Consider the following 13214-nt stretch of genomic DNA (forward strand, 5'->3'; position numbering starts at 1 on the left):
ACCTTGAGACCCAGCGAGAGGCCCGGTCTTGAATATATTACAATAGCATTATCGGTGCGCATTACTATGCTTACCCCCCCCCCCCTCACACGTTACAGAATCATCTATAAATTGGGGCGTAAAGCGTGTCGGTGCGCAGAGAAATGAAGGGATGTTTGCGATGCTGCGCAGGACAGATGACTGTTAATCACCGGACAGGAAATGACAGGGACGCAGAAATACACACAAAAAATAGAAGTAAAATAGGATCATACAACCCCCACTGCAGCATGCATATAAACTATATTGGCGATGCAAGTTATATAAATATGATTCAGGAATAATTTGGAAGGAAAATGAATCAAACATCTTAATCAGCATTTTTGTAAGAAAAAAACATTTCTAAACCTGCATGGAAAAGAATCCACCTGTTTTGGTTTTTTTGTGAAATAATTTTTTCCAAGCTGAACCTTTTTTTTATTATTATTCTTTTCAAATCACAAGCGCACGGGCGCACGCACATCCCCCCCCCCCCCTCCCTATTGAGACAGGATACCAAAGCTACTTGTTAAATCTAATGCATGCACTGTCAACCCATTCTCACCCCGTCAAGTCCCCGCTCAATATAGAAACCGGATTTTCTGGTATTACCCGCACCTCTATCAGCCAGAGCCTCACTTACCTCCCCACCGACCCCCAGCCTGAGACAAAAACCAGCATGTGCCCCGAACCCATCGGCACCACAGCACCCAAGCACAAAGGAGAGGGACTGGCGCGCACATTCACGCGTGTACATTTCATGTTTTGTTCAGCTAAAAGTATATTTTCATTGAACTTAATTGCAAATGGCAACGATTAGTATCTTACTTTACTAATTGATGAACCCTAATAAATATGTAACAAGATTATTCCACTGGAAACAGCTAATAATCCCTGTTAAGGAATTAAAAACTGCGTTCATAAATTCTCGTGTGGATTCATTTCGCAGAATTTCTCATCTCAGAATTTCTCAGATTTGTGCACCACCATTGTTCTGTAAAGGTTAGGCGTTTTCTTTGCATTTTGACTGGTAAGTATCAGGCAATGTCATGAACTCCAAAATTTAAAAAACAAAATATTAGAGAGGAATTCTCTAAAACTGTGCTTTCCCCCCAAGAGGGAATAAAATCCCACAAAGTTTGCAAGAATATGCCTGCGCTGCACTCCAAAGATGCATGTTCCAACACCGCATGTGTGATAAATCCACGGTAAAGTATCACATTCGCCACTAACCTGAGTGCGGACCCATGGAGAGGTGAGATGAGTAATATTTCCCAGGCTGAAAGTGAGCGGGGTGCTGCACGGAGCCGTGGCCGCCTGGCGCCATCCGAGACGCGGCGCTGTGAACCAAAGCGCTCCGCTCCGTCAGGAGGTGGTGCGGCGGGGCGAATTCGCGGCTTTCCATGGCGATGAAAAGCGATAAATCCCAGATCCAGAGTAAAATCCAGAGGCAATGAAGGTCTCAGGCACCCAAAACTCAAATAATCCTTTTTATTTATTAACTTTCTCCTCCTCTTCTTGCGGAGTTTTGGCGTTGCGGGGTTGGAGCGGAGTCCCCGTCATGTCCTACAAAGAGGAGAGACAAGTCAGAGCGCTGACAAGGAGCCAAACAGGGAGAGCGCGCCGGAGAAACGCCTGTGAGTGGGTCAGTGCTTCGCTTCAAACCAAGACTGTTTCAGCTCACGAACTCTGTTTCAGTCTAAAGAAAAAACAAAAATGCACATCTTACTACTGAAAAGTTTTTAAATCAGAAAGAGCTACAAGGACAACGCGAGTCTTCCCTGCAAAGCATGACTGGCACCAACATTTGACACACACACGAACACACACTATTCCTACTTTAGCCGAGCAATGCAAATACAGAGAGCTTTCTTTATCAGTGGAAAAAGAAGAGAAAGGAAAGGAGACATCTGACACACAGGCAGGTACAAGCAGTCGTTTTGGCACAGTACTTTACAGCTCCTTAAAAAGTCATCTTCAATTGAAGAGATGTCGATTCTGGACTCAGCAAGGACGGATCATAAAACAAGCTGCGGACCTCGGCGCTCCAGCATTGAAAACAGTGAGAAAACGCTCAGCGCGTAGGCAGCTTCATCCTCGCTGCGATTCCTGACAGGCAGGAGAAGTTTTCACTGATCTGATTGGTGCCAATTTAAATAATCCGAATATTTTCGCTGTCCAAAATATTCAAAAGTGAGCCAAAATGTGCGTAATATCTGTTGCTTTCATAATCTCACAACTGATTTAATTTGTTAAAACACAGTACTGCTGTTATACTTTGCAGCAGTTGTGAGGAAAAATGTCATTTTTTATTTTTTATTTATTAAAAAAAACAACTGTATTTGAGTGTTTACATTTTGTAGTTTAAAACTCTGTACAGCTTTTAAATTAACTCCTCGTGCGTAAAAGAGCAGAATATCTGAGACAAAACATTTTAAATCTGCCTCCAGGAGATATTTTCTAAAAAATCTCGTGCTCTCCACCCAAACACTCCCTCCGTGGTCCATCTCTGGGGCTTCTCAATGGAGCGTTAGGTGGACGCTCAGTAGATGCAGAAGGCACCTCCCAGGCATCGCGATAAGGGAACAAAGAAAATATCAAATGCTCTGGATGAACCAGGGGCTCGTGAAGAGCCCAAGCTGCGTGCATTCTACCGATCAAGTGTTTCAAACACGCACACTCTACTAAAACACTGCAACTTTCTTTTTTCTTCTTCTTATTTTTAAAAAATCCAAACTTCGGCCGCTCTTATGGTGCGTCCGCACGTGAACAAGCATAACAAATGCTTCCCATACGAGCATTTTTCCCAAACCTGCAAGTGCATTTGAATTATTAAATTTCCTTTTTGTTACTTGGTGCTGCGTTATCTCTTTGGAGCACATCTAGTCGACAGCGCTGGGAGAAACCAAGGGAGGGAAGGCTACTGCAGGCGCACAGGGAAGGCAAAGTGGGCTCTCCCTCTTGTCCCCTAGGCTGTGAGAAACAATGGCCCTTCTCCACGGGGGCATCAATCATACACCACTCTTATCTGACATTTGTCCGTGCGTTTTTTACATTTTCACGCCGTAAACACTCGCCTTGGAGTCACCATTAACAATCTAAATGCTGCTTTATCCACGCAACAAAAGCAGATCTGAGCGAAAACACTGTTTGTGTGTGCAGCCAGCATGCAGGCGTGCAGACGTACTTCTAAAACACACACACACCTCCACGAACACACACATCCACCGTCACTGCCCTGCTAAGGGTCAAACACGAAAATCTCCCCACAAAAGTACCCACTGCTGCTCAAAATGTCATTACACGAACTTTGCACAAAAGCCATCAAATGCGCAAACAATTCCGCTTGTCAGATCTCGTGCAGTTGAAGTCTGATGCTGAAAAATAAACCCTTTATCATATATGAAGAAAATGTAACTATTTAAATGAAAGAAAATAAGTATATTTATTTTCATCAAATTTTGGAAGTGAAGGAAGTGTGGCAGGAGATGCGCACGAACTCCAGACACTGTGAGCCCGGCTGTGCGGCAGCGGCGAGCCCGGCTGAGGCTAGGCAGCCCGGCGTCTGCAGAGCCCTCACACCGAGGCAGGACCGCAGCACATTTCCGCATCGCTTCTATCTGTAACGCGCTCTTACAGCAGAAAACAAGCGCAGACGCAATAATTAAAAAAGCGGCGACGCGTAAAGATAAAGAAAATAAAAGAGAAATGAATTAAGTATAATAGAGTTGGAAATAAGTGACAACACAGAAGAGGGTCCTCTTAAAAATACAACATCCAGATCTTCCTCCTTACAGTTAATGAATAAAACATGGATTTACCACAATACTCTGAATATTAAGAGCTTTAATCATGTTGTTGTCTCTTTCTTAAAGGTAAGATGCCTGACATTTAATTTATAAAACACCAGAATTTAATCCATCAAAATAAAACTACAAATTGGGTCGATACTGTGATCCTTAAAATAAAAAAGACCAAAAGCGCCATTAGCCAAAATTACAATGAAAAGACAACATATTTTCCACTTACTGATAAGTTGGATCCTTAGCGTGGAGTGTGTGGTTTAATGAAAGAAAAAGTACAAAAATATTCAAAGCGAAAATCCCCGACTCGCAGAGATGAAACATGTGGGATTGATTACATCCAGCGCTGCTGCAGACGGTGCTGTGCAGTCAGTTGAGGTATGGCAGAGACGCATCGTAGAAGTTCAGGCTTGTAGTGAATCGAGGTTCGTTCACGCAGCCGGAGACTCAGACACGCCGGGAGGAGGAAGAGGAGGAGGAGGAGAAGGTAAAAGATGAAGGGGTGTGTGCGCGGAGAGGGGTGGACGCGCAGGCCCTATTGGTTTGCGAACGACGATGTGAAAGCGTGCCCCTGAACACTCCCCTACACACGCACGCACGCACGCACGCATGCACGCACGCCCTCCAACACACAACCGCCGCCTCCTTGACAGTAAACAGAAGCGGCTATTGGCTGCAACTGGGAGCCAATGAGGGAGCCGCCGGAGCCGCCGAGCAAAACGGCGGGCGTTTGATTTCCAACCTTCGGCGCACTGAGTGCGGGAGTAAACGCAGGGAGATAGGCGGCACAGCGGCGCATCCAGAGCGGAGTGGAGAGGCGCGGACCTGACGCACTCTGCATGTTCATCTTCTAAGTCTTGTGCGCTTTTTTCATTTTTATTTTAGAAAAATTAAATGTTTTTCTAACTGTTCTAAAAAAATAACTCCGTTTTTATATATTTACATCTAAAACAACCAGCTAAGGAGATGTTTATGGAATTAATTACACAATCTTATACTGGTATAATTGCAAAACAAATTTTTAAAATAAGAATATTTTCAAAGTTATTGAATCCATTAATTGAAACAAATGTAGTCATTTTTAAAAATGTTTGTATGTATGAAAAATATATGGAGAAATGTTCCTTTTTACATTATATGAAAACCTATACATTTTTCAACGCACCACAAATTGAATCTGCTTAATTTGAAGGCAACTTTCCCTGGGGTTAGTCCTGAGCAGGGTTCACATATTTAGCCAATTAAAATTGGAAGGATACACGCCGAATATATACGAGCTTTACGCGCGGACTAATATTCTCCTGCAGGTTTGTTTATATGTGCCAACAAAGGGTTAAAACTCACGGATTCGCTCTCACCGACGCTCCTGATTGGTTGGCACTTTGCCATGGAGCTGTCAGTCACAGAGTGTAAACAAGGCTCTGATTGGCTGCTGGCCAGTCCGCACTGGGCTGCCTGAAAAAAGCAATTACTGCCCCTGCGGTTTCAAGGCGGCCCCGCGCTGAACGATGAAAGGAGATAAGGAGGGGCGGTTTTAAGGCGCCCCCCACGGCGAACCCCGTTGGCCCCAGAGCAAAAGGAGAGTCAAGAGTGACTAAATCAAAGGGAATACGGCAAAAGGAGGGAAATTACACGTTGAATTAAATGTAGAGGCCAGATTCGCAGAAACAACTTGCTGTTTGGAAAATGGAAGCGAGAGCGGCAACAAACACAGGAAGACGGACGCTGCGCAGCCGAGAAAAGGGCTCTTTTTGGTTTTTAAACTGAATCATGTGGGGGGAAAAGTTATTCTTCTTGCTATAAAATATGAAAATGAAAGAAGAGACACGTTGCCACGTTTATTTTTACTACCCTAGCCCCGTAAAAATGAATTAAATATATATGTGCATATATATATATATATATATATATATATATATATATATATATATATATATATATATATATATATATATATATATATATATATATATATATATATATATATGCGTGCACCCATATGATGTCTTAAAACATTAAAACCCAAGCTATGTGCAATGAAATCCATACAAAACACTAACCAAAAAAAGGAAAAAGGGAAGCACACTTACAGCAGAGTGATAGGTTTATTGGAGTACAACATTTACATCTTATTCTGAAGAGTAACTAATACATACATCTTACATGAAATAACGCAGAAACAAGCAGATGTATCACTTCATTTCCCATTTAGCCTCCGTAGAAGATTGCGTGTCCATGCCCCTCGTTCAGACACCGTGCGTGCGTGTGCTTGTGTGTAGCACAGTAGCAAGAGTCTGCAAACTTCCACTGTTCATCAAACACATTATTAAGAAACTCTAAACAACAGATGCATACATTTAGGTTTAAATGATACATACGGTTTTAAAGTTGGTGTATACTTGGGAGAAAATAATTATAATATTTATATTAATATTCCCTCTTGGCAATTTTAATACTTTTTCTTCTTAAAAAATATCAGTTTTAGGGTTTTTATTGAGGCAAAGGGATGCTTGTTCTTAAGACTTTAACGCAATTAAAAATGTTTTTAAAAAATAACAATTTCTAGAAGACAGTGGCAGGAAATGTGGACAGACTCAATATAGAGGGGTATTTACCGTGAAATGGCTCGGTTGCCCGTCCTCTCCCCTGACAGTGTTGTCCGCAGCACTAATGACAAGACCACAATAAAGAATCCTGTCCCGCGCCTCACAAAAGGGGGCCGCCACTTAAAACAGAAATCTGCATTTAATTTATTTAGTGACAAGGAAAAGCCTTTTATTGCTTGATTTTTATTGGTTCTTTTTCACCTCAAAAGGTGGGGGGCTGGGTGTGTGTGGATGGGAGAGAAAGCATAACACGATGTCAACCCCTTGCGCGCACAAACACAGCAGCCTCCTTTCCCTCCGTGTGCTAGCGTGAACCGTATAGTGGGGGGAGGGAAAGACCTGGAGAGGGGGGGGGGGGGTAATTAATGCGGGTTGACTGATTGCTCTTGAAACGGACCGGTCCTGCGCGCGGATTGTCCTCAAGCAATGAAGCGTTCCTGACTGACACTTTCCACCGTCCCTTCTTCGCTTCCTCCTCCTTTTTGCTTCCTTCTCCGTGATGCCCGGCAAGAGTGTCGATCGTAGCCGCTTTTCAGACTTCCTTCTCGGTCAGGCTTGTGCGAATTTCTCGTAATTCTGTTCCAAGAATGGCGCCGACGCGCAACTCCAAGCGTTTTTTTGACTTTAGTTCATTTCCAATCTTTTACGCATTTTGATGCGGGACATCTAACATAATTGTGCGTAAACTGGCATGCTTTTATAAAATGTATATATATTTTTTTGCATTTGGGTTTGACTCTCCAACTCCCTCCCAAAATATCAGAGCTACAACGTGAAACTGTGAAATTTGAAAACGCAGAAATAGGCAGAATCCGAGTCCCAATGGCGAGCCGTTATGAGTGGACCACGACTCCATGATTACATTTCCACCAGCATGCTGACCACTGACACGCCCCAGCTATCTAAAGGTGATTCGACAGGAGACAACAGAGCCACGTTGATGTGGAAAGAAAAGCATCGCTGCCAAGCTTATGAAAAAAAGCTGACCTCTCTGGACGCGGAAGCGGCGACGTGGCCACAGCATCAGACTCCCTTCCTTTTCTTTTTTCTCCTTTAGTTCGAGGCCAAAAATGCTAACTAACATGTTAAAGATGACTCATTACAGAGAGGAGTGTTATGATTTTTGTCCATGGTTCTGTAGGACATGTGTATGTTGTTGGATGATTACAGCCCAAACGCTTTAATAGTTTAACAAGACGACTAGATGGCTATTTCCTCGTTTAGGGGAACTGCTGATACAGATTATGCAGATTTTCAGACACTTTTAGATCCGGACAGTGATTGCTGAGCTGCGAAGAAAGATGAGAATGATGATGGCGATGGAAGGAATAGTTTTGGCACCAAATTAGGATCTGTGCGCAACCATATATCTATCTTAAAGCACCACGAAGTCTGTCTGTATGGATCTTCGGACAGCGCAACCATCTATTTCTGGACGACCTAAACAGACAGGCAAGGGTCTTTAATTAACAAAACCTTCTCAGGAGTCACACACCGTGCCTTCCTGTCGTCTTTTTTTGCAAGCAAACCATCCGTGGTTCAGCCTATGTTCTGGATGCCAAGAGGAAATCTGGATATTAGAGCTCATCAAATGTTCGCCACTCAAATAATGGGATTAAATCTTCTGAGTGTTTGGCGTGTCTCACACCACGCCAGACCGGTGCCACCTCAATTTGTGTATTTGTCTTTCAAAGTTTCGACAACACTTCCTGCTCTGCCAACATGTATATACTTGCGCGCTCAGGGGAGCTTGGAAATGAAAGCAGCCTCTTTGTATGCTTCTCGCAGACCATCGTCCAGTTCTGGCGGATCCGTGAGCGCCCAAATAGTCCTAGTGCAAAGAATTGAGAGGGCCAAGGCAGCCTTAAGGGGGTGGAGGTCATGGGTCACCTGACCTCCTGCAATTGATCATTCAGCATTTTAAGAAAACCCACTCCAGGTTTAAAAGAGGAAAACACTAAAGTGTTGGAAACGTTCTCTTAATAATACAGATTATGCTTAAGAACAGCAGCACGAGATGCAAAGATCTTAGTCCAATTTTGTAAGTTTGATCAAACAATGACTTTAAAGAATACATGACATTTGAGTCTGAACTTAAAGCAAATCCAACAATTTAGAGATTTCATCATGATATATTATAAATTAATTAAAAACGCATAGATTAGTTGGTTCTCTTAGTTTAAAAACGCTCAAATTTGATTTATTTATTTCTATTATTAGTATTGTTTTAGTTACAGACATGAAAAAAATGCTTATATTAAATATCTAAAATAAATAAAATCCTTTTTTTCCCCTCTTTTGTTTTCATTTTTTTTCTTTTTTATCTCGCTGGTACCTAAATGTACAAAACATTTAAGAAAAGTTTTCAGGTCTTTCCCCTGAGCTGCCTCTTTCCAAACAAACATTTGTTGTTTCAAAAGATTGAGGAAAAAAAATTAGAGTTTCCTGTCTTTTTATCAAACCCCAAGATCAGATAACTGCTTTGTATTTTACTTCCACTTTTCTAAACTTACAGTTTGAAATCTCTGATTCAGCAACGCGCGTGTTTGGCTGTGTGCGCCCGCGAGGAAGAAAGCAAACTGGCCTCTGGAGCGCACTCTGAATTTGTATTTAATACAAACCCAACAAAAACAGCAAATCCATTCTCTGTTCAGCAGCTCCGGGAAGTCACACGTTCTTATGCTGCAGCCATGCGCGCGTGAAGCATGTGCTTCATATCAACAGAGCAAGGGGATTGGGGGGGCATAAAACTTTTCTAACTGTTGCAGTTTTGCCTAAACTGATAAAATCGTGTATCCATCTCAGCACTATTCGTCCTCTGACAGGGATAGAAGTGTTTTCTGCAATGGGAGGGGGAGGGGGGGTGCTGCTGCGTGTTTTAGTAGCGAATGAAAAATGGACAAATCCAGGTAATCACTTTCATGCAAACGTATATAGTCTGGTATTGTAACGGCTCGCCTTGAAGTGAAAAAGAAAGACATCACAGATTGCTTCAGCAAATTGACAAACTAATTAAACCAAAAAGTTTACGCAAAAAAAGTTTTAGATTTTAAAGTACAGGCTAAAAAATGGAAGTTTTCTCACCCTAAACATGAGAAATACAGAAAAACAAATGATGGAAACCATTCAAAGACTTAAATGGCGATACTTTTACTTCACCTTCTTGCCGAATTTATCCACCGAGGGATTTTCCCCGACTAAAAGCTTCTCCTGCAGGCTGAGTCTTCGTGAGGCCGCTTTACCAGCAAATGTGGATCTGAGTGACGCGTCCTCTCTCCCCCACAGTGGAGCTGGAGCGCTGACATTAAACAGAAATTTGATAGAGAAACTCTCCCTTTTCCTTCTTTATCTTTGCCTCTCAGTCTCCTTTTGGAAAGTAGAGGCTTCCTTGCCACCCCCCCCCCCTGCTTGCTTCTCATCAGGGGTGGGGGAAAAGGGACATCAAGCATGCTTATGGGTTACACATCATGGAACACACGCACACACCCCTTTTCTCATAAGTGCCGGCCAGCATTTACTCTCACTGTTTTGCTTTCATTTGTGTTTGCACTGAACCGGATCTGTGCGTGAAGGAGGACCAGGCCTTCCAAAAACGCACCTATCCAGGACAAAAATTATTCAACGAATCTCTGCATCCCCGCCTTCCACTTCTGCTTAAGTGCGCTAAAAAGCTGCGCATTCCAGACACTGCGCTTTAGGCTACGGCGCAAACCAAATTCAGAGTTTTTATTGGAGTCAGACATAAGAAAAAGGCTATCAGACCTTCTCAAAAAGTGTATTTATATTTGTTTATAGTGGCGGTTATTTAACAAATGATAGGCCTGATTACCGACTGGAGGTCACGGTTTATCCACCTTTCTGAAATTCATCACCCCCTTCATCAGAGCCTCTGTGAGAAGCTGCTTTCCACAGCTTTCCCTGCCCTGAGTGGGACGGCAGGAAAAACAGCCCCCCTGCACACACGGCCTCAATTAAAAGAGGGCTATAAAGATTTAGCACATGCGTTAAAGAGTCCGCGGCATTTCTGCGCTCTCGCCCCGCAGCCTTTGATCGAGTCCAAACGGTTCAGACAAGTTTGCGCGTAAAAGTGAATTTAGCACCCGTTCTTACTCCAGCAGCAAAAAAAGGGGTTCAGCTTGCCTCGCCGTGACGTGCTTTAGGCTGATGTAAGCACGATTAAAAGAAAAAGGAAGCACGCGCTTGACGGATCAAGAGGACAAACAAAAAGACAAGACGCAGGTTTGGAAAAAAAAAACCGCGAGCTGAAACTTGGACAGAAGTTTGATGGTGGTTGGGAGTCTCTTCCCCTCCTTTCACCATGTGCAGGACCTCGGCCTCGGCTTGATCCTCTTCTCTCCCTGCAGCCCCCACCGGCTGCCCCGCAGGTCACCGCTTCAGGAGCTCACGTCACCACGTTAACCCCTGCATCGCCGCGCACAGGATAGAAGAGGGGGTCGAGGGGGCTTGTGGGTTTGTGCAGAGCAGAACGCAGAGGAGGGGATTGTGGAGCTGGGGTGCAGGGACCCCCAGGCGCCTCGGAGGGCGGGTATTATGATGTGTCTGGTAAAAATGAGGGACACTTTCTTCAAAGTACTTTCAAATTTCTTGACATGCACAGGTTTTTATATTTAGGCATCAACAATAAAAAAAAGGCCGAAAATACTAACAAAATAATCAAATGACTCAACAGAGTTTTTTACGTAGCCTGGAAATTGTACATTAAAACTCAGGGCGCTCAACCCAAACTTGAAGATTTGAAATTTAAAGTACAAGTAATTCAATTTGGGCTTTTTCCGAACCACCGCCCAGTTAAAGAATAAAAAAAGCTATTCTCAAGACCAAAAGCAACAATAAAGACATAAATCTGTTCCTTGCAGTTTAGGTTTTGCCCTTGAATAGATTTATGGACAGGGGAAGTGAATGGGTCACATCTGCAACCACCAAACAGAGTAACCTTCACTTGTCAGTGACCGGTCCTTGCATTGTTTGCGGTTCAGCTTGTCTTATTTCACATTTCCGTAAGTCGCAGTAAGAAATCGACTTTGTATTTTCATGCCAGAAAGCTGAACTGCTTAAAGCGACAGAACAAAGTCAAAGCTCAACTTATTTCTTTTGCAAAAGGCAACCATGAAGACGATTTTAGACTGTGTTTGCATATTTATCTACGATCTTATAGGGGTCCCACAAACTTAACATCACTTTGTAAAACACCACCAAGCTTTGCTGTACTCTGAGATCAACACCTCAAAACATTTGAAATCTCACATGTAATAATTCTTCTTTTTAAGATAACTTTGTGTAAGAACTTTACTCTGAAGAGAACATTACAAAGTGAAGATATATTAGCAAAATCATGAACAGATATGGTATTTTGGTGCTTTTAATTTGTTCTTGTGACATTTTTCTGCAGATGGACAACATATATAAATAAAATTAAGCTAAAAATTGCATCATTTCTTTAAACGAAGATGAAAAAAAGGTTATTTAAAAACAATCATATTTGTGATGCAAAAAAATACACGCCGGCAGGCCATAAGAAGCTCTCTGCTGTTTTGCTCTGCAATGGGAAAGGGAAGGGGGGGTGGGATTGCTCCACGCCAGTGGTCCCGCCCTCAACTCTGAGGTGAGTTTCTAATGAACTACTGTCGCTCTAGAGAAACTATCCCCAGAAAAAAGATTTTTTTGATTTTGGTTAAAAACATCACATTCCTAATTAAAGGACCACCGGAAACGCTTTGAAAATAAATAAAAAGAAGATCGTCGTCGGCTTTAATGTAAAAAAGTAGAAGAAAACACAACGCTTGCTATCCTGATTTGTGGGGTAGACCACTTTAATCATGCACATATTGGCTATATAGCTGTGACCCCCACAGAACCGCTAAATTAACAGTTTGTGCAGCGAGAGAAGCTACATTTTTGATGGCAACAGACGAGGAGGAAGTTGTTGAACTCCACACAAAATGTTACGGTAGGTTTAAAACGTGCTAACAGTTTTAGAGAACTAATGATAGAACAGACCCACTGTTTTGGGGTTTGTTTTCTTCCTGCTCTCTCATCGTTCCCAACACTTCTCTGCTGTCTACAGGTCTTACTAATATGGATTTAGCTAATCCTCATCCTGTATTGTTGTTGTTGCAGACATCTATTTGTCTTAAAAAGGAACGTGTTATGAGCTTTCTGATCTCTCTCTGCTGCAGTGTGGGGTTCTGCTCTCCATCAGATGGGGTTCTCAGTTCCTCTTCCTTTTCTTTTCCGTCTTCTCAGACCCCAACCGGTCACGGCAGATGGTCGCTCTAACCGACTGGTTCTGCTGGAGGTTCCTCCCTAATCTTCCATTTAGAGGGAATTTTCCTCTCTACTGTCGCCTTTTGCTTGCTAAGTAAGGGGATTACACTAAAAACCCTCTGATGTAATCTCTCACATAGCTCGTTAGCATGCTATTAAGAAAATATGGCCTCATTGGAACCGGACTGAAATAAATAGTCATAATCATTATTAATAAAGCATCTGTTTGATTGTTTTTCTTTTTCTGTAGTATTTTGAGACATTTTTATATAAAAACTGAACAGAAACAGAATTACGTTCCATAAAAAAGATGGATCAAGCAGGAACTTTGCTCCACGTTAGCTGACAGCAACGTTACTAAATCCCAGTTTTTCTGATGATAATGTAATTGATGAGACAAACGAAGCAAATGAACGTTGTGGAAACACACCACATTCAGTTTTAATAAAGCTGAAGATTCATCTGCCAATCAATTGCCCCCCCCCCCCTCCTGCCCCCTTTT

The 13214-nt window shown here is 42.6% G+C and overlaps 1 protein-coding gene across 2 annotated transcripts in view; it reads right to left on the reverse strand.

Annotated features, from left to right (window-relative positions):
* bahcc1 (BAH domain and coiled-coil containing 1) overlaps positions 1–10744 on the reverse strand; it is a 62828-nt gene extending 52084 nt beyond the window's left edge. The window contains exons 1-2 of one of the 2 annotated variants that reach the window (XM_023949737.1): positions 9587–10744; positions 1252–1584 (exon numbers count right to left, since the gene is read on the reverse strand). In XM_023949737.1, the coding sequence (XP_023805505.1) occupies positions 1252–1423 (172 nt within the window). In that variant the 5' untranslated portion in view covers positions 1424–1584; positions 9587–10744. Of the gene's footprint in view, positions 1–1251; positions 1585–4047; positions 4324–9586 lie in introns of those variants that run through there. The other variant, XM_023949736.1, reaches the window with a different exon arrangement.
* Between the last annotated feature and the right edge of the window lie 2470 nt (positions 10745–13214).

The sequence above is a fragment of the Oryzias latipes genome, chromosome 19 (assembly GCF_002234675.1).
Source record: "Oryzias latipes chromosome 19, ASM223467v1".
Lineage (NCBI taxonomy): Eukaryota > Metazoa > Chordata > Actinopteri > Beloniformes > Adrianichthyidae > Oryzias > Oryzias latipes.